The following is a 24309-nucleotide window of genomic DNA, read 5'->3' as shown; positions in this document are numbered from 1 at the left end:
AATCGCTGCCCACTTTCTTAACGATGAAATCAGCTTTGAACGTTTTCAGTTTGAAGCGAGGTCCACCACTAGGTGGCGATAGACTGCAAGCCATTAAACAAGCCTTAAGTTTGGGAGAACTGATTTGACTCAGAGTGGAATTGATGCTTTTGAACTGTGGTGTTAGAGAAGACTCTTGAGAGTCCCTTGGACTTCAGGGAGATCCAATCAGTCCATCCTAAAGGAAATCAGATCTGAATATTCATTGCAAGGGCTGACGCTGAAGCTGAAACTCCAATACTTTGGCCACCTGATGTGAAGAACTAACTGACTCACTGGAAAAGACCCTGATGCTGGGAAAGATTGAAGGCTGGAGAAGAAGGGGATGACAGAGAATGAGATGGTTGGCTGGCATCACTGACTCGATGGACATGAGTTTGAGCAAGCTCTGGGAGTTGGTGATGGACAGGGGAGCCTGACGTGCTGCAGTCCATGGGGTCTCAAAGAGTCGGACACAACTGAACGACTGAACTGAACTGAACTGAAGTTTGGGAGTGTTTCCCTGATAGCTCAGTTGGTAAAGAATCTGCCTGCAAGGCAAGAGACCCCAGTTCCTTTCCTGGGTCGGGAAGATCCCTGGAGAAGGGATCAGCTACCCACTCCACAATTCTTGGGCTTCCCTGGTGGCTCAGCTGGTAGAGAATCCACCTGCCATTTGGGAGATCTGGGTTCCATCCCTTGGTTGGGAGATCCCCTAGAGAAGGGAAAGGCTACCCACTGCAGTATTCTGGCCTGGAGAACTGGAGAAGTTTGGGGAGAAAACGACAACAGATCTGAGAAATTCCCAGTTTTCAAGGTCATGAGAAGGCAGGTCACCTCCAGGGAAGAAGGCCTGGGGACAGACCCCTGAGGAACCTGGACAACCTAGGTGTGTGAGCAGCCAGAGGGAGAGGAGGGCACACGGGAGGATGGAAGGAGCCGGAGGTGGGAGCCTGTTTGCGGGCGGTGGTCAGTGGTCAGTGTGACGGAGGTAGCGGGGGGCGGGGGCTGAAAACACGGCTGGGACTCAACAGCAAACCCCCAGCTGAGGGCTCTCAGGAGCCACCTGTATTGCTGAAGGGCCCTGCTCAGGTGTGAGCAGCACGTGTGAACACACGCGTGATGCAGGTGTCAGAGACCACGACCACGTCCCCATGTGGGCTGTACAGCGATGCCGCCTCCTCACCTGCTCAGTCTCTCCGAACACCTCCACATCCTGCTGTGCCCACCCGCCCCGACTCCACCCCAGCCCCGCCCCCCACCAGGCCCGGGGCACCCACCGTGAGCTGGTAGTCAGTCCCCAGCATGTACTTCTGCTCCCGGCCGGGCGCACCCCGGTTGATGTGGCCCACCACGAAGAGCGAGGCGGGCAGCCGGATGGACGGGCTGGCCAGGACACTCCCCCAGAGGGCAGCGTAGAAGACCTCCCTGCCGACCACCAGGGACAGCTTCAGGAGCAGCGCGTCCGTCCTAGGACGGGAGAGCACAGCGTCAGGGCGATCCCCGCAGGCCAGGGAAACGCCACCTCCCTCATTCTGAGCCGCCGCCGTCTGCCCCTTCGGTGTCTGTCTGTCCGTCCGCCAGCTGTCACTGAAAACTGAATTTTCTAGGACAAACGTGTCACCGAGACGGGCTGCGTCTTGGCCGAGGGGCAGCGTCTGACCGGTTATGTCCCCCTCGGGGCACAGAGATCCGTCTCCACCTCTGGCCTCACCACAGATGTCACCGTGCTTGTGGGAGGCGGGCCCACTGCCCCAAGGACATGAGCAGATCGGCTTCCCTGTATAAAAGCACGAGGAGTCATTAATGTGCGGAAAAAAGCAAAAGGCTGACACAACTGATTAAAGATCTAAGTAATGATAAAGACTTCCGTAGTGGCTCAGATGGTAAAGAATCCGGCTGCAACGCAGGAGACTTGTGTTCAATCCCTGGGTGGGGAAGATCCCCTGGAGAAGGAAATGGGAAACCACTCCAGTATTCCTGCCTGGAGAATCCCATGGACACAAGAGCCTGGCAGGCTACAGTCCATGGGGTCACAAAGAGTCGGACACGACTTAGGGACTGTCACTCACTCAGTGATAAAGACATCCCTGACCTGAGCACCTGACACTGGGCTTCAGAAATACTGGGGACAGGTGTTGCCTGGGCCTCCCACCCCATGGCACAGTCTAGAAGGTCTGGGGCCGTTTCCCGACACTCTGCCCCCAGCACCTCCACACCTCGACTGCCACAGCAGGAAGCACTCCTGTGGACCACCTGCCTGGATCCAGGTCTCATCTTTACCCGGGATGTCGTGACATCGCATCAGCACTTGGATGGACCTCCTCGGACAGCAGCAGCACTGGGGGGTGTGAGCTTGTTTTTCCACCGACACGGACCGAGGCAGGCCCCTCTCCGCTTGGGGAGCATCTGCGTCTAGCGGGGCCCTTTCCCGCCAACTGTGAAAACACAGCTTGTGGGCCCGGTGACGGCACTTATTACAGTGGAGGCAGCTCCCACGAAGGGATTTCACTTAAGGAGGGGGTCTGACTTGAAATCTAAAATGAGTCCATCTTTCATATGCTTCCTATTTGCATCGACCACGGCAGGGGGTGGTGTGGGAAAAAGACAGGACGACAAGCCCAGAATAAAGCAATGGCGTTCTGGAATCAGCAATCCTGTGTCTACTTCTTGGCAGTGGAGCCTGGGACAAATGAAAGCCCTGTGCATGTCATCTCTCAGCCCTGGTGGAGAAAAGGGGTGAAACTACGCGAGCGTCTCTTGAATATACACTCATCACGGGTCTGTTCTCCTAGCTGACCCTCCCCAGTGCCCAGATGGGCGTATGACACGCAGCTGGCCCTCCAGAAGACTGTCAGATGAATGCCACTCTCTCCACTTCACTGTGACCCACACTGCGTGCAGCTTGCTCTGGTTGTTCAGCTGCTAAGTCATGTCCGACTCTTTGTGACCCCACCGACCGCAGCACACCAGGCCTCCCTGTCCCTCACCATCTCCCGGAGTTTGCCCAAGTTCAGCTTGCTCAGTATATATTTAAACATTTCGTACAAAAAAAGTCTACTACCTTTCAACATCAAAAATTAATTCTGTTTTCCTTAACCCTAGCATGAACCTTTTCGACTCATAAAATACCCGTAGCGAATGACGCAGAGGAAAAAAACATGAAGAAGCATCAGTAACAGCCAAATGCTTAGAAGGACACAGAATGGTTTAGTGGCTAAAGGTATTGATCAGCCTTCTGTCAGGGCTGAGCCAACAAATACAGCTTCTCTCTGCCGAGCTCTGAAAACCACCAAAAGCGCTAGTTTGGGGTAGAAGCACCATTCAGCAGCTGCAGTTGCGGTAAGCTGGGCAGATGGGTCCCTGTGGACACAGTGGACGCACAGGATGGTCCTGAGCTAGGAAGAGATTCCCACAGCAGCAGATTAATCCAGGAAGCCCCTGGAGAGCTCTCCAGGGTCCCTATCACACAAGACCAACGCCAAGCTGAAACCCATCACAAACACTACAGCATGGACACTGCTGTCTCCTGCCCCTTGCTTATAAAAGCGTATCCCCAAAGCACATTTCAGGGAACAGTGGCCACGGTAGAGGGGTTTCCACCGTCTGAGGGCCTGGGGAATGCCACTTACGCTATCCCTTCTTCAACATTCAGAGAACACTGCCCAGTTTTCTTTATTAAATGGGCTTCCCTTGTGGCTCAGCTGGTAAAGAACCCACCTGCAATGCAGGAGATCTGGGCTCAATCCCTGGGTTGGGAAGATCCCCCGGAGAAGGGAAAGGCTACCCACTTCAGTATTCTGGCCTGGACAATCCCATGGACTGTACAGTCTATGGGCTCGCAAAGAGTCAGACAAGACTGAATGACTTTCACATTAAAGAAGCAGTTTCATATAAAAATAAAAATTTTACCTTAAAAATGAATGGATATTAAAAATTGAAATAATGTTACAGGTTAGAAAAACAAGCAATTATGAAAGGACTCTGCCATGGAGGGGGGTTTCCTAGGTGGTGCTAGTGGTAAAGAATCTGCCTGCCAATGCGGGAGAGGCAGATTTGATCCCTGGGTCGGGAAGATCCGCTGGAGAAGGGGATGACAACCCACTCCAGTATTCTTGCCTGGAGAATCCCATGGACAGGAGGCTAAAGGGCTACAGTTCATGGTGTCATAAAAGTGTTAGACATGACTGAGCAACTAAACAAAACTTCTATGGAGAGCAAAGTAAAGAGCAAGATAACTGGGGTTAAAAGCTGAAGTCAAAGTCACTCAGTCGTGTCCGACTCTTTGTGACCCCATGGACTGTATAGTTCATGGAATTCTCCAGGCAAGAATACTGGAGTGGGTAGCCTTTTCCTTCTCCAGGGGATCTTCCCGACCCAGGGATCAAACCCAGGTCTCCCACATTGCAGGCAGATTCTTTACCAGCTGAGCCACAGAGGAAGCCCAAGAATACTGGAGTGGGCAGCCTATCCCTTCTCCAGCAGATCTTCCCAACCCACAAATCGAACCGGAGTCTCCTGCATTGCAGGTGGATTCTTTACCAACTGAGCTTTCGGGGCGGGGGCGGGGGGGGGGAGGCTAATTAACTGTCCACTAAAGAATTATTCACTTATCACCTTAACTGTGAAGTTCCAAAATAAGTGTGCACGGTTTAGCATCCAGAATGGAAATCTTCTGTATTTAAAATCGACAGTTAATAAAACCAAACACACACACCATCCCCTAACCCCTTCCTCAGTCACCTTAGCTGCTGCTTCCTGTCCTCCGTGAACGCAAGCTCATTCCTACGAAATTGCCACACACTCTTCTACCCAGCTGACAGCCAGTGAGGAAGGCGGGCTGTGTGCCGTGGGCCCCGGGCACTTCCTGACTCTGGCCATGTGGTCACTTGCTAAATGGACCCTCGTGGAAGCTGAACTGTCATGAGACCAAACAGCCTGGGGTTGTGACCATCTGAACCAGCAGGGCAATAACAACAGCACCCTGCAACATCACATCAAGTAAACGCGGGAGAAGGGGAAAATCAACCCTGAATACTCAGTGGAAGGACTGATGCTGACATCGAAGCTGCAACACTTCGGCCACCTGATGGCAACAGCTGGCTCACTGGAAAAGACCCTGATGCTGGGAAAGACTGAAGGGCGAAGAGAAGAGGGCAGCAGAGGATGAGATGATTGGATGGCATCACCGATTCAACGGATGTAAACTTGGGCCAACTCTGGGAGATAGTGAGGGACAGGAAGGCCTGGTGTGCTGCAGTTCGTAGGGTTGGAGTTGCAAAAAGTTGGACGCGACTCAGTGAATGATCAAGGGGGAGAAAACTCTAGGACCAGCAGGGCTTCATCAGCGTGGTGCTGGCCTTGGCCAGAAGAGGGGCCAATGAAGATTCGCCCACTCTCATTTAAATCAGGGTTTCTCACCCTATACCACGTGGACCCCTGGGGCTGGGCCCTCCTTTGCAGTGGGGGCAATCGTGTGCATCCTGGGATGTTCAGGCACACCCCTCACCTCTACCCACTAGATGCCAGTAGCACCCGCCCCACCCCGGTGTAACACCCAAAAAATGTACTCAGGTACTGCCAAGGGTCCCCCAGGGGGCCAGAGCCACCATAGGCTGAGAACCACTGAGTTCAAGGGTCATGTCTGGGGAGCCGGGTTTTGCCTGCTTTCCGCCTGCTTTCCAACCATTGAAAACTTCCCACTTCTCTTCCATCTCCTCGGAGCAGGGGTTTAGTATCCACCCCCAACCACGAATCCTGTCTTCCTCGTACAGGAACTCACAGCAAGCCACGTGGGCACTTCCTGTGCACTTTACAAGAGGGATCCTGGGCAGGAGTGGTTTGTGGACATCAAAGGGTTATTAGAAAGGCAGGGTGAATAACGAGACCGAATGCTGGCCAAAATCTCCATGGCCTTCTGGTTCACTGACAAGCAGAGACCAGGAACTGTCCCCGCCTCCACGAAACCCATGACTCAGCAGCCCCAATTCACTCACTCACTCACCCCTCAGCAGCTTCCACCGGCTCGGACATCGTGACTGCCCCACCCCAGACCCTCCGCAGAGTATTTGCTGGGAGTCGGGGGTTGGGAGGAGTCTGACCCAATTCTTGGGCAGGTTAGCAAGGAACCTTCTCAAACTGATCTGGATACACACAGTCACCTGATTGCTGTGGCCACATGCCTGCGCTTAGAGACCATACAACCCTGCCCCAGCCTTCACCTCGGAAGGCCAGTCGCTCATACCCTTGAGCGCCAAAGACACCGGATCGGGCTTTGTGTCACAGCCGCATGTATCCCGTGACTCACGGAGCTTTACTCAGCTTGCAGTTGAACGTTGAGAAATCATAATATTAGGAGAAAACACTTGTGTTCATCAGCTGGAGCAACAGTTCAAATGAACATATATTGATCAGCCGGAAGAATATATGACAACACCCTGACTACTGACAGGTTTCTGGTGTGATTCATTCTTACAAGTTAAAAAAAAAAATTGCCTTACACTGTGGGAGCTGAAGTGCTCATCTTTAGATGATGGGGGCGCGGGGGAAGCATTTACAGTAAACATCTATTAGGAAAACATGAATGGACCAGAACTTCTAGAAAGAGCCTGGGGCTAGGAGTCAAGACCAGAGTCAGGTAAAGGTTGGCTTGTTAACTCCGTGTGACCCTGATTCTTTCTGAACCCACAGGCCCACCTGGCTTCTCAGGGCATGGTGCTAGGTTTCAAATAGCAACGAGACAGACCCTGCCTCCGAGGGAACTGGATGCTAGTGACGTAGCATGTCACTGAGGTGGATTCCCCATGAGGAGGTAGAGGGCCACCACCCGCTGAGTGGAAGCCTCAAACAGCCCAAATGCACATCAAACGCCAGGATGGATGCGCGTGACTTTAACGCACCCTGGGTCACCAGCCACCATCCTGCAAACATTCTGATTATTTGGTTTCCTTGAGGGCGCACTCTGAGTGGGCCCTGGATGGATTCCGTGCTTCCACTCCACGCCCCCTGACACCCCCTGCCACAGCTGGCACCATAAGGCAAAGGCGGCACGGTTGGGGTCTCTGGTGTGGGGAAGATTCGAGCAGGGCTTTGGGTCATCACATGGAAACTTGTGCAAGCGTGCAGGTTTCTAGACCTGCTGGCCAGCTGCACACGGGCTCTGGAAACAGGTCCTGTGAACAGAAGCTCATCACTGTGGCATCACTCAGAACAGTTCATACCCTGGAAGTTGAATTTTCATACTATGATTCTCCAGAAACGATTCTGTGTATATGCCATGGTCCGAATGGATATATCCTCTCTCCCATTCCACTCAGTCGTGTTTGACTCTTTGCAACCCCATGGATTATACAGTCCATGGAATTCTCTAGACCAGAATACTGGAGTGGGTAGCCGTTCCCTTCTCCAGGGGATCTTCCTAATCCAGGGATCAAACCCAGGTCTCCCACATTATTGGCGGATTCTTTACCATCCTAAGCAGTGACCAAAACCACAATATTGTAAATAGCTTCCAATTAAAATAAATAAAAACAAATGAACACCATTGCATGAACTTCTGTGCCTGTGAGCTTGCCAAATTTCTCCAAGGTGCTTGAAACTCATCAAGCCGAGCCCTACCCATCAATGAAACCCAGGCTTGCTTTTTTATTTGGAAGCAGCCTAGTAAACAATGGGTTTCCCTGGTGGCTCAGAGAGTAAAGAATCTGCCTGCAATGCTGGAGACCTGGGTTCGATCCCTGGGTCTGGAAGATCCCCTGGAGGAGGGCATGGCAAACCCCTCCAGTATTCTTGGCCTAGAGAATCCCCATGGACAGAGGAGCCGGCCAGGCTCCAGTCCGTAAGTTCCTGAAGAGTCGCACGTGACTGAGCGATGAACGCTTTCACGTTCACGAGTATAGAGAAGGAGGGAGACCCTCAGAACCTGACACGTAAGAGGCAGAACCCCATCCCCCGCCGCCCACAGACCGAGAGACTCTGGGGAACTTTCTCATCTCCCCACCCTCACCTGGAAACGTGGTAAAATTCAAAGGGGCACGCGGTACTTCGTCAGGCAGAGACGCCACAGAAAGGTGAACGCCAGCCTGACTTCTGCACCTACCCTGCTTCCGAGGTCTTCTCCGCACGTCTCCCCCCGTTTCTCAAAAAGCAGCGGAATAAAACACAAGCAGGCACCCCCCCGACCCCGGGGGCGGGCGGCCCTGGGCTCTGGCCGACACCCACCTGTCATAGATCTCCGAGCCCTCCTCCAGGCCGGGCAGCAGGCCGACGACAAAGGCCTGGAGGCTCGGGAGCAGCAGCTTCTGCAGCGGGAGGAAATACTTCTCGTATAGGCCGAGCAGCACAGGTCTCACCGACATGGCTGCATGCGCCAGAAGCGGGAACAGCCCGCAGCTTTGGGGACAGAGAAGAAAGGGAGAGGAGGGAAAATGAGAGGCCTGCTCAGAAGCTCCAAGGGATCGGCCAGCCACAGGGGGTTTTGAGAGCGGCCGGCCAGCCAGCCAGCCAGCCAGCCGTCTATGCTGGTGATGGAGGTGCCCAGCTGTCACAGGAGAGTCACCACCCAGTGCGGGCAGGGGGCAGGCCACAGGCAGTGTGCACGAAGTGCGTTTCAGCTCAAGGGGAAAAGTCAGGGAGGACCGACTCCGGAGGGCGGGCCCTGGGGGAACCTCCTGATGGACAGCTTCATGGTGAACTGACACATCCCTCTGTATTTCACTTTGTTCATCCTTTTCTTGGAGGAGGAAATGACAACCCACTCCAGTATTCTTGCCTGGAGAATCCCGCGGACAGGGGAGCCTGGTAGGCTTCTGTCCATGGGGTTGCACAGAGTCAGACACGACTGATGCGACTTAGCAGCAGCAGCAGCAGTATACTTTTCTGCTCTGGTGAACTGAAACGTGGATTCCGTAAGGACTAGAAGAGGGAAGTAGTGGGTGAAGCTGGCATTACCTGTACAGGAACAAATCCTTGGCCAGCCATTTGGTCCCCACGATCTTAAAGATGATCTCATAGGTTTCTAGGGCTTTTAAGTGCACGCCACTGGGCAAGGCGGGATGCAGGCACTGCGCTAATCTCTTGCTGATGACAAGTCGTCTGGGCAACAGGGAGTACCTCAGGTTACTCTGCAGAGCCTGGAAAACAAGAGGAGTTGCATTTGAGGAAGGCGGCAGTGACGCGAACTGCGGGGCACGCATCCCTCGAGGCCGGGAAGACCCCAGCAGGCTGCGGCATGGGTGTAAGAGGCAGGATGTGAGCGGACAGGAAGACACAGGGATGGCTAGGGAGGGCTCAAGGTCCAGGGCCGCGAGCCAGCGTCAGGGAGACGGGGCTGGGGAAGCCCCCAGCATCGCTGGAGGGGAGGCAGGGTGTGGTTTTGAGAGTGAGGGTGATCCTGTGTCCCTTCAACAGAGAAAGAAATCACAACCCACTCCAGCGTTCTTGCCTAGAAAATCCCATGGACAGAGGAGCCTGGTGGGCTTCAGTCCATGGGGTCACAAAGAGTCGGACACTGAGCACACCGTACATGCGTTCCCTTCAAAGGGCCTCTGTCTCCAACAGGCCAGCTTCCTGTGAAGCCGAGTGCTTCTGTCTGGGGAAGCCTCCAGTCTACACCTGTGACCGAACAGAACACAGACCTCCCCGTCCCCGAGAAAAGCCTTGTGTGTGAGCTGCGGAAGGCCTGCGTTTCCCATCAACCTCCCAGCTGTGCTTCATGGCTGCGTGTTCTGAGTGCAGTTCGTGGGGTCGGGGTGGGGGGGGGGGGCGGGTGCCGCCCAGCAGAGATGGGGAGCCCTGTGCTTCTAGGCCAGGATTCCTGACGTCTTCGCCAGGAAGTTCCACAAGAGGAAGTCAGATCCCTGCTGGTGTGGAATGACAGTCGCCCTCCCCGCCCCAAGAGGGCCTCCTCCAGCAGGACACGGGCCTGTGTGCGTGCTAAATCGCTCAGTGTCCAGCTCTTTCCAGCTCCATAGATGGCAGCCCACAAGGCTCCTCTGTCCATGGGATTCTCCAGGGAAGAATACTGGAGTGGGATGCCACGCCTTCCTCCAGGGGATCTTCCCCACCCAGGGCTCTAACTCCTGTCTCTTGCGGCTCCTGCACTGGCAGGCAGGTTCTTTACCACTAGTGCCACCTGGGAAGCCAGGACTGTAGGCCTGGTCTGTGCTAGGGCATCCCTGGGCACTCACTGTGCCTGAGAAATACGGTGGGCACCTCCTTCCTGGTGGCAGGTCCATGCTGTTCTTCACGGCATCGAGTGGCCACTGCGAGAGCGCTGGGTGGGTCCTTGTGACTCAGTATTATACACCCAATGTCTGCCCTTCCCGTGGAACAATCCACATGACTCACACAAATATTTACTGAAAGCTGACAGGGTGAAGTCCACACTTCTCACAAAGCCGCTTAAGAAGGCCTCAACGGCGGACTCCCACCTGATTCGCCGGACCCACCTCTCAATGCTTCGGCTTCAAACTTTCTAACAACACAGGTCCACCGGAGGTCCCTGCCTGGCCCCCGCTGCCCCCCAACCAGGTCTGCCTGAATGTTCTCCTCACTGAACTCAGCTCAGCACCTACTCAGGGAGGCAGGAGTGTCCCCCACCCCAGGGCAGGGTGCCCGTGGAGCTGTGCTCCGTCGGGTTCCACGTGTCGCTGACTGGCAGCATTAAGCACCATCCTCTCCCGGGCTGAGCTGTGTGAGCCATTTGGGGCCGGATCTGGCTTCTTCCTCTGCTGTTCTCGAAACCTCTCTCTGCAGAGTGACCTCTCCCAAGGCAGACAGCTCACAGGAACATCACCCAACATGTGTCAGAGCTGTGTGGTCTCAGGCCCATGACAGCTTACTTTCTAGAAGCAAGGAAAATGATCTCACCTCTAAAACACACACTGAGGCTATGCAGGATGTCAAGGGAAAAGAAGGAAAATGACATTTTCCACCAGAAGCACAGAGTAAACTGAACTCTCAAAATCAATAAAACTATCTCTAAAGGGAAAAAAACACCACCTCGAGATCATCAAGAAATACCTTAAAATATTATTTGTAAGAGTTGGATGACTTAAAAGAAAGGGAAACCCAACCAGTGTCTTTTAATGTGCTCGTGTCCAAAAAAAAAAAAAAAATTGAGGCAGTGACCTGGCAAAACGTGCTGTGACAGCAGGTGAGAACTGAGGTATCAAAGCAGAGAGAAAACGACCGTGGGAAACACACAGGAAAGAGCTCATCTGATGACTTTCGAACACACAGAAAAGCAGGTGGAATCAGAAAGCACCACCCAGGTTTAACAGGTGTGAGCCGGCCAATCCTGACGACAAGGCTTTTAGGAAACCATGTCTGTGACCCACTCACTGGCTGGCCTCTCGATACTTGGGTCCTGGGCTTTCTCCCCGATCTCAGAGGAGGAGAACTAGCTCTGGCCTCACCTGTTGCATCCGTCAGGCAGAGCTCCTGCTGTGTAAGTCACAATCTCACTTCTGCTCAGCACAGTCTCAGGACTTCTACTACTCGAGGTGCAGAAGATGGCCTGCTCCTCCCAAGGGGCTCCCCAGGACCCACAGGTGTTTGTCCACCCACCGCTGCACCCTGGGGCTATACATCAGCAGGATCTCATTTCTCCACCCTTCTGAACACTGGTGTGGGCACCATGACCTACCCCGGCAGTGAGCTCAGTGGCATCATGTGTCACTCCTGGTACAGGCTTTAGAAGCCAACTTCAAGGCCCAGTGGGTTTTCTTTCCCTGCTTCTAAGATCGTGGACACCCTGCCATGAACTGCAGCCCCTCCCAGACTGGGCCCCTGAGAAATTACAGACAGCAGGAACCACCCGCTGACCCACAGAGGCAGAGCTCAACCATGCTGTGAAAGCCACCGAGCTGTTTGTTTTGGGGAAGTGTTTGTTACCATGGCATAACCTCCCCTCTCCTGACTGATACAAATCTTCCCAGGTAAATGGAATTACAAGGAAGCACAGCCATTCATTCCAAATGAACAAGGCTGGTTGCTATTGCTTTTAAAATTGTTACTCCATTTAATTTTGTTAAAGAAACATAACTGAGAACTGCGACCCTACCAGAACATGTGGGATGGATTGTTCACTGTACTCTGCCCACACGAATCCAAGCAAACACATCACACCCCAGTCAGGGAGTCAGGGGCTCTGAGTGACAGGTACGCAAAGATGAAGGAAGCTGTCTGATTTGAAGAACAAACGGGACAACAGAGGATGAGATGGCTGGATGGCATCATCACCTCAACAGATATGAGTCTGAGCAAACTCTGGGAGACGGTGAGAGACAGGGAAGCCTGGCGTGCTGCAATCCATGGGGTTGCAGAGACTCGGAAACAAATGAGCAACTGAACAACAGAGAACAAAGGACAGAATCAGACAGTACTTAGAAAAATGAGAAGGTGCTCATCCTTTCTGATTAAAAAAAATACAAATCAAAACTTCTGTGAAGTGCTTTTCTTTTCACCCATCCAGCAGATTGGCAAGTTAGATGAAAGCACACAGGTTCAGGAGCAGAGCAGAGACACTCAGAGATCATGAACTGGGTTCATCAAGCCCACAGTCAGGATTTGGCCAGACAGTATTTGCAAGCTTGCTCCTTGGAGTGGCTATGATATAGACTGCCCTATGTACTACTCCATCACGAATAATGGGGCTAAAATAGTGCCTCGGCCATAGTGATTTTGTTAAGACACTTCTCACAGAGGCTGGCATTTAATAAGTGCTTTAAAACTCAGGTTACACAAACAATGAGACAGGGGTTATTGTGATGCCTGGTTTAAGTATGCAAGCGTCAGGGTCAGAGTCTGGAATTCTAGTTCCATCCTCTGTTAGGTGAACCCCTTAACCTTTCTGGGCGGCAGTTTCACAGGAAAAAAAGGGGCCTCCCAAAGTTGCGAGCATCAGGACATATCACACACAGGGTCTACCATGAGTAAGCAATTAACAAGCATCTCCTCTTATGACAGTTGAGTTCAGTTGTATCCGACTCTTTGCGACCCCATGGATTGCAGCACGCCAGACCTCCTGGTCCTTCACCAACTCCCGGAGTTTACTCACACTCACATCCATTGAGTCGGTGATGCCATCCAACCATCTCATCCTCTGGAGTCCCCTTCTCCCGCCTTCAATCTCTCCCAGAATCAGGGTCTTTTCAAATGAGTCAGTTCTTCGCATCAGTATTACAGTTTCAGCTTCAGCATCAGTCCTTCCAATGAATATTCAAGACTGGTTTCCTTTAGGATTGACTGGTTGGATCTCCTTGCAGTCCAAGGGACTCTCAAGAGTCTTCTCCAACACCACAGTTCAAAAGCATCAATTATTTGGCGCTCAGCTTTCTTTATAGTCCAACTCTCACATCCATACGTGACTGCTGGAAAAACCATAGTTTTGACTAGATAGACCTTTGTTGGCAAAGTAATATCTCTGCTTTTTAATAAGCTGTCTAGGTTGGTCATAACTTTTCTTCCAAGGAGTAAGCATCTTTTAAGCTCATGGTTGCAGTCACCATCTGCAGTGATTTTGGAGCCCCAAAAATAAAAGTCAGCCACTGTTTCCACTGTTTCCCCATCTATTTGCCATGAAGTGATGGGACCAGATGCCATGATCAGAGTTTTCTGAATGTTGAGTTTTAAGCCAGCTTTTTCGCTCTCCTCTTTCACTTTCATCAAGAGGCTCTTTAGTTCTTCACTTTCTGCCATAAGGGTGGTGTCATCTGCATATCTGAGGTTACTGATATTTCTCCAGGCAATCTTGATTCCAGCTTGTGCTTCATCCACTCCAGCATTTCTCATGATGTACTCTGCATACAAGTTAAATAAGCAGGGTGACAATATACAGCCTTGATGTATCCTTTCCCAATCTGGAACCAGTCTGTTGTTCCATGTCCAGTTCTAACTGGTGCTTTTTGACCTGCACACAGATTTCTCAGGATGATCTAGTATTGAAAGCTCTCCTGCTTATAAAGAGCTCTCTTGCTTTTTCAATGATCCAATGGATGTTGGCAATTTGATCTCTGGTTCCTCTGCCTTTTCTAAAGCCAGCTTGAACATTGGGAAGTTGACAGTTCACATACTGTTGAGGCCTGGCTTGGAAAATTTTGAGAATTATTTTGCTAGCAGGTGAGATGAGTGCAACTGTGCAGTAGTTTGAGCATTCTTTGGCATTGCCTTTCTTTGCGATTGGAGTGAAAACACATTTTCCAGTCCTGTGGCCACTGCTGAGTTTTCCAAATTTGCTGGCATATTGAGTGCAGCACTTTCACAGCATCATCTTTTAGGATTTGAAATAGCTCAACTGGAATTCCATCACCTCCACTGCTACTGCTGCTAAGTCACTTCAGTCGTGTTCGACTCTGTGTGACCCCATAGATGGCAGCCCACCAGGGTCCCCCGTCCCTGGGATTCTCCAGGCAAGAATACTGGAGTGGGTTGCCGTTGCCTTCTCCGTCACCTCCACTAGCTTTGTTCATAGTGATGCTTCCTAAGGCCCACTTGACTTCACATTCCAGGATGCCTGGCTCTAGGTGAGTGATCACACCATCACGGTTATCTGGGTCATGAAGAGCTTTTTTGTACAGTTCTTCTGTGTATTCTTGCCACCTCTTCTTAATGTCTTCTGTTTCTGTTAGGTCCATACCATTTCTGTCCTTTATTGTGCCCATCTTTGCATGAAATGTTCCCTTGGTATCTCTGATTTTCTTGAAGAGATCTCTAGTCTTTCTCATTCTGTTGTTTTCCTCTATTTCTTTGCATTGATCACTGAGGAAGGCTTTCTTATCCCTCCTTGCTATTCTTTGGAACTCTGCATTCAAATAGGTATATCTTTGGTTTTCTCCTTTGCCTTTCACTTCTCTTCTTTTCTGACCTATTTGTAAGACCTCCTTAGACAACCATTTTGCCTTTTGCATTTCTTTTTCTTGCGGATGGTTTTGATCACTGCCTCCTGTACAATGTTACGAACCTCTGTCCATAGTTCTTCAGGCACTCTGTCTATTAGATCTAATCCCTTGAATCTATTTTTCACTTCCACTGTATCGTCATAAGGGATTTGATTTAGGTCATACCTGAATGGTCTAGTGGTTTTCCCTACTTTCTTCAATTTAAGTCTGAATTTGGCAATAAGGAGTTCATGATCTGAGCCATAGTCAGCTAGTATGAGATTTAAAGATGGAGACAAAATGCACTGCATTTTAAAAGAATTGACTGAAATCCAATCACTTACAAATAATGTCCTTTATTGTCACAAAAGCAAACAAGGACACTAGTTAGATGTCTTAAGAAGAATGTTTGAGGAATTGTTGTTCAGTTACTCAGGCATGTCTGACTCTTTGTGAACCCATGGACTGCAGCAAACCGGGCTTTCCTGTTCTTCACTATCCCCCGGAATTTGATCAAACTCCTGTCTATTGAGTCGATGATGCCATCCAACCATCTCATCCTCTGTCTCCCCCTTCTCCTCCTTCCCTCAATGTTTCCCAGCATAAGGGTCTTTTCCAATGAGTCAGCTATTCCCATCAAGTGGCCAAAGTATTAGAGCTTCAACATCAGTCCTTCCAATGAATATTCAGTGTTGATTTCCTTTAGGATTGACTGATTTGATTTGCTGTCCAAGGGACTCTTAAGAGACTTCTCCATCACCCCAGTTTGAAAGCATCAATTCTTCAGCAATCAGCGCTCTTTATGGTTCAATTCCCACATCCGTACATGACTACTGGAAAAATCACCTTCCCAGGTGACTCAGTGGTAAAGAGTCTGCCTGCAAAGCAGGAAACCCAGGTTCGATCCCTGGGTAGGGAAGATCCCCTAGAGAAGGGAATGGCTACCCACTCCAGTATTCTTGCCTGGAGAATTCCATGGACAGAGGAGCCTGGCGGGCTGTGGTCCATGGAGTCACAGAGTCGGACATGACTAAACACACACACACACACACACCAGTGGCTAAGACTCTGCATTCCCAATGCAGGGGGCCTAGGTTCAATCCTTGGATGGGGAGCTCGATCCCAGATGTTGCAACTAAAAATCCTGGATGCTGCAATGAAGACAGAAGATCCCACGTGACACCACTAAGACCTGGTACAGCCAAATACATACATACCTAATATATTAAAAAATACGTATATATAGTCTACTTTCATGAGACTGTCCCGCTGTCTCACTGAGGACTAATGTGTGGAGAGAATCGGCTCCATGTTTTTAAGGCAAACTTAGGACAGGAGTTATCTAAAGATGTATCCCTCACTCTGGGTGTTACGTATTTCAAGCACCGAGTGCTCTTTCAGCCCTCGATCCAGGTGCATCTCTGATTGTGGGCTGTTAACTCCGGCACCAGCGCTGTCACCCTGGGGCATGAGCTAAGCGTCTGGCCAGCATGGCCAGCCCACTAAGACACTTCTCAGTGGGAAGTCGGGGCAGGGGGAGGCATTCTGCTGCAGCTCCTCTGGAAGGAACCTGGTGGGCTCCTGATGCCCTCAGCTTCTGCTGCTTTTCAAGAAGGAAACCTTGTCCTCGGAGCAACTCTGTCCTAGGAGGTTTCAAAACTGAGTGCTGAGCACTGCTTCTGGGAATATAAGATGGGTCAGCTGCTGTGCTCCTCACAGTATTAAACACTTGATTTATTTACCAAATTATTAATTCCATTTGATCCAGCAACTCCATTTTTGGGCACACACCCAGAAGAACTGAAAGCAGGGACTCAGACAGTTACGTGCACAGCACGTTCACTGCATTACAATTCACTACAGCCCAAAGGTGGAAACCACCCAAGAGCCCATCAATGGACGAATGGATGAACAAAGGTGGTTTGTTATGTACAATGGAATATTATTCAGCCTTGAAAAGGAAGGAAACCCTGCATGTGCTACAGCATGGATGAACCTTGAAGGCACGGCATGAAATAAGCCAGACACAAAAAGACAAAGTATCACATGATCCTGCTTACATGAGGTTTCTAGTGTAATCAAGTGATAGACACAGAAAGCAACTGGTGGTGAGCAGGGGCTGGGGAGACGGGGGAGTGGAGGTGGGTTTAATGGACAGGGCGTTTCCAGTCAGGAAGAGGCAAAGCTCTGGGATGAATGGTGGTGATGGCTGCACAGCAGCGAAGGACACAGCATGTCACTGGACTGCACGCTCAGCAAGAGCTAAAACGGTGAATTCTACCCTATGTGTATTTCACCACCAAAAACCACGAAAGAAATGAACGCTGTGTTCACCCAGCTGCTCTCGCCAGACCGGTCTTGAGCTACAAGGACCATGAACTCCTGAGTGACGTCCACGCCTTGGATTAAACTGAACACTCTTTCCTGACCAGAGAGCAAAGGGCCTCTTTTTTAACAGTCCTGAAGGGACCCAGGGACTTAGTCCAGCCTCTTGAGAGTGAGAGTTTCTTACCCTTTAATTAGAAAAATAGCTCCCCCTCACCCCAGAACCGAGTCCCACCGGCTAGAGCTTGAAAACACCAGATTCCCTCCTCCTGCCCCTCGAGCTGTTTAAGAGCTGCCAAGACTGAACCCGGTTCAGGTCAGGGAGGCCCACCCTGACCCTGCCTTCCTCTTTCCAGCCTCCATCCAGGCATTTCACTTCGGCAAGACACTTTTCCAGTGAGCTAAGCTCAGGGAATATTTCCAGGGAAGCTTCATTGTTCGGGTTGTGTTCTTTAGGAAAACAGAAACCCAAAGTGACTGGCCAATAAGCTTAATACACACACACACAAGAACACTGAATAAACAATGTATACTTAGAGTGAAATGCTCTTCTACAGCTGTAGAATATCTCAGGCAAACAGATGAATTGAGAAGGAAAACATGGCCATGTTTTCAAAATTACTTTTTAACATGCTAACCAAAAAGGAAAAATATGATTAGACAGGAAATTAAACTTCCTTATTTGTTTCACCCAAGCACTGCATTATTTTACAGTATTCCTTGAGCTATAATTAAGATATAATTACAACAGTTTTAACCTCATTGTATTCATAGGCTCAGCAGACTGATCTTAGAACAAAATAATAAAATACAATATAAGTTGTAAAGAAAAGGTCTGAACCACATCTGAGCTCCATTAATAGAGACCAGGAAGTGTCTCACTTCACTCCACCCAAGGCAATGTCTATATTTCTCTTTTGTTTCACTCTGACATTATCCAGTCTGACACTCTTGATATTCTCCAGGACTCCCAGCATGATTAAAACAGCTCTATGTAAGAAACATGATTAAAAATTCCAAAAGGGCAAGTTGTGGACTCGAAAAGTAACTCAATATACTTGGAAATGGTTAAGATGATAAATTTTATGTTATGTGCATTTTAATCACAGTTTTTAAAAATGTTAGAGTAATTTAATATCATGGGTGAGGGGAGAGTTAAATTACATTTTTAAAATGCTCTAGCCTTTAAAATAAAAATTTTAAATGTTTCCTTTAAAAATTTCTAGAAGAAAACATGTCCACATTGCCATATATAAAACAGGTAACTAACAAGGACCTACTGTATAGCATGGGGAATTCTGCTCAATACTGTAATGAGCTATATGGGGAAAGAATCTAAAAAAGAGTGGATCCACGTATGTGTGTAACTGACTCACTTTGCAGTGGATACTAACACAATGTTGAAAAGCAACTATCCTCTAATACGTGTGTGTTAGTCACTTAGTCGTGTCTGACTCTTTGTGACCCCATGGACGGCAGCCCACCAAGCTCCTCCGTCCATGGGACTCTCTCCAGGCAAGAACACTGGAGTGGGTTGCCACTTCCTTCTCCATACTCTAATATGAATTAATCTGAAAATAAAAATAAATAGAAGTTCCCAAAGGAGACAGCCCAGACCTGCCCTCCTAGTGTTAGTGCTGATCTCAGAACGCCTGACGCTCATCTATAAAGGGATGCTGAGGAAGCCAATATAAAACCCCGGCTCTTGTCAAGCAGATGGTGAGGCCCTACATGTCTCCCTTCTGGAAGTCCGTCATCATTATAAGGATGTTTGTTTCACAGCACAAAAATGAAGCTGCACGGTGAGTCAGACTGGCTAGGTGGCACAAGCTTGAACACTCACTAAATACTTGCCAGGGGAAAGCAACGGTGCCCTCCAGACAGAATGAAAACAGGACAGCCACTGAGTACGGACAAACCACCAGGACTTCTCGTGTTAAAGCAGGCCTCGGTGGAGAGCATCCAGCCTGCCCTCAGATGGCAGCGACCTGGCCACTGCACCAGCTTGGGAGGGGGCAGGAGACAGGTGGGGAAACTGGCATGTCACCACGGCTTCCGAGCTGGGGCAGGGGGCCAGGATCCCAGGTAGCCAGCGAGGCCAGCTTCGGTTTTCACGGGCAGCGGGGGAGTGACACGGGTCCAACTCCTCCATACAGGACAAGCTTCCTGCTGACAAAGGTCCTTGACTCGCGTGTTGCTGTACTGCTTTCTGACCAACGCTGAGAGCAAGCCTGCAGAGCTGCACCCTTACGGAGTCAGTTCTCATCCACACCGCATGGTCCAAGCAATAAAGCTGCCCGCAGAGCCTGGGATGCAGAGGTTCACTCAGCCACCTGCATCCGTTAGAGACCCAACAGGACACTTTTTTTCTCTTTTAAAATTGTCTTAAAGCTTATTTCGTTTGCATCTGGTTTACCTTATTGCTGGAGCTTGCATTCATTGGTACTTTCTGAACAAATAGCACGCTGGTGCCACAGGAAGAACGGACTGAAGGCTGAGCATCTCCATGCCTGGAGAGACCTTATGGTGCCCAGAGAGGGGCATGGTCCAACCGTGTGTGCCAAGAACCGCTGGATTAAGCCCTGGGCCTGGGCTCCACTCGGCGAGTCTCAGAAACTCGTTTCTATCAGCTTGTGCAGTGGGCTCGGCCGTGAAGGGAGGACCAGGCGGACCTCAGGCTCAGGAAAGACCAGGAAGCCAAGGGCAGGGCCAACACAACGGGAAACCCAGGCTCTGATGGAGGCACCAGGCGGGAGCTCTCAGGCCCTCACCAGCCGTCCAGCCTGTCCCAGGCTGCCGCCCGTCATCTCACGTTATTAACAGAAAACGCACCATCACCTGCCCTCACGCTGGTCCCGTGGACCAGACTCCAAAGGGAGCTGAGGCCTCCAGGGCGTTGAGTCCACTCCCGCCCCCGAGAGCGTCAGGATCTCACGCGTGTGCACACACACGGGACACGGCACTGGGGGCCACCCCAGGCTCCCGGCTGATGGGACTCGGGAGTCCGACACTAGGCCAGAAAACTCTTCTTGAAACATCCCAATGAACGCTTCGCTGCCTCACGGAGGGGCAGGCTACGACATGTGGGCTCACACACGGCTCTTTGCTTCCTCTCCTCTGAATTTATGACGTGCAGGCTTTAAGAGCCACTGCGCTCATCACTACACCTCCTTTCCCTGTCCCTCCCCCCAGTTTATAAACTTCAGGGGCTACTGTGATGCTTTCCAGCACTTTCCAGGTTTCCAGACTTGATTCTTTGCTGACTGCAAGACAGGTCCTAGGCCCTCCCTCATGTCCACGTGCCAACCACCCCGCCCGCCCCACTCCGTGGACTTGGATGGGCCAGTGGGGCTGAAACACCGTGTGCAGAACAGCCTGAGCCTCATTTGGTGTCTTTATCAGTAAAGGGAGTGGAGGATTTTGGAGGATTCTAGGTTTGAAAAATAGTGACTGAGAAGCATATACACTTCTCACCCGCTGGTGTTAAAGGCAATCACCACATTGCGGGGGGAGGGGGGGGCAGTGATGAACAATCATGACGGTCAAGGCAACTGAGCTCTACAGTAAGCCACATGAAAGGCAAATGAACAGGCAGGGCAAACACACCCTTCGGAGTGCAGCCTAAACCCTGAAACATACACGATGCGGAGACGGCTGAAATAACCACCATGTATACGCGGATTCAATAAAAAAATGCAAGCCTACCGTTTAGACACAGATGGTGAAATGTCTGGAAACATCTTATTTTTCTGCTCTTTAAACGTATTTTAACCCACATGCAAATGACAGGTCTAACAGACAAACCAAAAGCCTAATAACCAACTTGTCAAAAGTTTAAGAGCTGGGAGGAAAGAAAGAAGATGTGGCAGGTAAGAGTCTCATTACAAATTCCAAAGAGGCTTCAGACACAGACGCTTTACTGGTAGAACTCAATGTTCTTCAAACTTCACAACATCAGGGAGAATAGAACTGGTGTGCTCAAGTGAGACGCAGTGTTGGGACTGAAGTCCCAGGGGTACCTCCCAACTGCCCCCTACCCACTGGAGCAGAACGGGACACACCCTTCCCGGTGCTTGGGCTGCCCTGGCCCACAAGGGCCTCGTGCACCGAGAGGCACCGGGGGTGGGCAGCCACAGCGCTGGGGGTGGTAGTTCAGCTTCAGGTCAGGGCTGAAACTCTCCACCATGGTGCTGGCCGGCCGGAAGCCCACTTGGTCCGGCACCCCCGTCCTGGGGTGCGCTCCTGCGTGGAAGCAGGCAATGCTAAACGGAGCTGCTGGGGGTGGGTGGTGGGGCTGCCAGCAGCACGCCCAGTGGCGGTGGCCGAGGCCCGAGGGCCTGGCTCACTCTCTCCAGGTTGGCTCGAGCCCAACACTGCCTCCTTCCTCCAAACCCAGCATCTACAAAGCTGCAGCTTGTGCCTTTAAAGTCCGGGCACACACCTAGATGCTCCTCCCCCTTCCGGTGGGACAGATGTCAGCAAATGTTGGAAGCCACGTGTTAAGGACAGCAGGGTCCCTGGCTTGAGCCTGTGGAATGATCATGTGAACGTCAGTCGCCCAACCTGGACCCACCATTGCAGAACTGATTCATGAGCAAGAAACTTCAGTCTTAGGGTGGCACTGAAGTTTTCAACTTCTTTGAGACAGCAGCTCATGGTACTGTTACTGAAGCACTGACAGTATCACTGGTGTTCAACCTAGATCCAGAAGACACTAACAAAAAAACACAAACAGAACTGGTTGATGGTATGTATATCTGTCTACCCGAAGAATTCAATGCAACTAGCTGGAAAAAAAAACTAAGAAATAAATTCACCAAGTTGGCTAGTTTCCAAATTCTGTAAATTGATAGTTTCCAATGTGGCAACAGTCATTAAAACAGACAGTGTAAAATAATCCCATTGAAAATAGCAAAGAAAATGCATGTATAAAATATCTAATATATTTAAGATACAGTAAGGATCTATGTAAGAAACACAATCCAATGCTTAGGAACCTAAGTGAATGCTCTTCAGTCAGTGAAGAGACCACCACATTTCCAGGCGGGAGGAAGCCTGACTGTGGGAAGATGTCACTTCTCCCTGAAATATACAATAACTGACACTTAATACCAACAGCCCCTGTAAGAGTTTCTTTAAACTTTGCAAATGATTCTGAAGTTCACCTGGAAGAAAACCACCTGGAAACCATGTTCCTGCCAGATAAAGGCATGAAGCACAGGAGCTGCAAGGCGTGTCCCCGGCACCATGCAGACAATTAGTGGAGCACAATAAAGTCCACACGGACTCGTGTGTCCAAAGGTTTAGCTCTACGTTCACTGACCCAGCAGCTCCACCACGGGAGACGCACCTTACACAAACAGCCACAGGAACAAAGACACCTGTTAGAACCTACTTTAGAATTGTGAAAAACCAGAAGTGAACTAGTCTAACAATAAACGGTTTCAAGATCTTGCCATCCCTATACAGTGCCCCCTCAGTCCCTTTTTTTCTTACACACACATACACACATAGGAGACACAGCTATACATGAACTGTTCAACCTACCTTTTTTGCCCCTCTACTTTGAGTATTTTTCACTTGTAGTATTTAACTACAAGTCCACCTCAGGTGAACGCTGCTGGCCATCACATTGTTGCATCATCCCCTACTGAGGGCGGTCGTTCCCAATGTTTCACTATTACATATATCAAAATGATGTAGAGAGTCTTAGAATTCTATTTGTGTTGTATTTTTATCAGGTTAAAACAAATATACGGTGATCACACACTGGGAATGCAAAAGATAAAGGGAGATATGACCACACTCCTACCAATATGCCCAAAACAAAAAGACTGCCATATCCTATGCTCTTAAATCAGGAGAATTAATATTGTTAAACTGGCCTTCCTACCCAAAGCAATCTACAGATTTCATGCAATTGCTATTAAGATATCCATGACGTTTTTCTCACAGAACTAGAACAAATAATCCTAAAATTCACATGGAAACATAAAAGACCCTGAATTGCCAAAGCAATAGGGGAAAAAGAACAAAGCTAGAGGTTACCAGCCTCTCAAGACTTCAGGTTATACTACAAAGCTATTGTAATCAAAACAGTATGGTACTGGCACAAAAATAGACACATTATTCCATTAATCTATGTGTCTATGATCTATGCAACCTGACTAGAGAGCGTAGAAGTAAATCCATGCCTGTATGGTTAATCAATCTAAAAATACAGAGGAGGCAAGAGCATAGAATGGAAAAAAGTCTCTTTAACAACTGATGCTGGGAAAATGAGACAGGCACATCTAAAACAATGAGATTAGAATATCACCTCATACCATATAAAAATAAACTCAAAGGGGGTCAAAGACCAAAATGGAGTAAATGTAAGACCGGAAACCATAAAACTCCTATGAAAGAACATAGGCAGAACTCATTGCAATATTTTTTCTGGATCTAAGGAAATAAAAACAAAAATAAACAAATGGGACCTAATTAAAAGATTCTGCGAAGCAAAGGAAACCATGGACAAAACAAAAAGAAAACCTATGGAATTGGAGAAAATATTTGGAAATGATAGATTGACAAGGTGTTAACATCCAAAATATACAAAGAACTCAGACAACTCAGCATCAAAAAAAAAAAAAGAAAAAAAACACCTCAATCAGAAACCTGCAGAAGACCTCAACTGACGTTTTTCCAAAGAACACACACAGGCAGCTAACAGGCACCTGGAAAGATGTTCAACATCACCAATTATTAAAGAAATGCAACCAAACAACAGTGATATCTCCTCTCAACTGTCAGAAAGGCTATCATCAAACAGTCGGATATCAATTGTTGGAGATGATGTGAAGAAAAGGGAACACTCATACACTGTTGGTGGGAAAGTAAACTGGTGCAGATACGATGGAAAACAGTATGGAGGTCCCTAAATTAAAACTAAAAGTAGAATGACCAGTAATGATCCAGTAATTTCTACTCCTGAATAGTCAGAAAAGATAAAAGCATTAATTTAAAAAGAGACACGCACCCCACTGTTCGCAGCAGCACTGTCTGCAGCAGCCAAGACAGAAGCAGCCAACTGCCTATCAACAGA

At 49.7% G+C, this 24309-nt stretch overlaps 1 protein-coding gene across 1 annotated transcript in view; it reads right to left on the bottom strand.

The window, feature by feature from the left end:
* Positions 1-24309, bottom strand: part of DOP1B (DOP1 leucine zipper like protein B) — a 123671-nt gene that overhangs the window by 86820 nt on the left and 12542 nt on the right. The window contains exons 2-4 of the mRNA XM_068973230.1: positions 8968-9149; positions 8239-8409; positions 1299-1488 (exon numbers count right to left, since the gene is read on the bottom strand). Coding sequence (XP_068829331.1) covers positions 1299-1488; positions 8239-8409; positions 8968-9149 — 543 coding nt within the window. The remainder of the gene's footprint in view (positions 1-1298; positions 1489-8238; positions 8410-8967; positions 9150-24309) is intronic.

The sequence above is a fragment of the Capricornis sumatraensis genome, chromosome 1, assembly GCF_032405125.1.
Source record: "Capricornis sumatraensis isolate serow.1 chromosome 1, serow.2, whole genome shotgun sequence".
Classification (NCBI taxonomy): domain Eukaryota; kingdom Metazoa; phylum Chordata; class Mammalia; order Artiodactyla; family Bovidae; genus Capricornis; species Capricornis sumatraensis.
The sequence above is the reverse complement of the archived record's forward strand: the minus strand, read 5'-3'. Positions and strand labels throughout refer to the sequence as shown.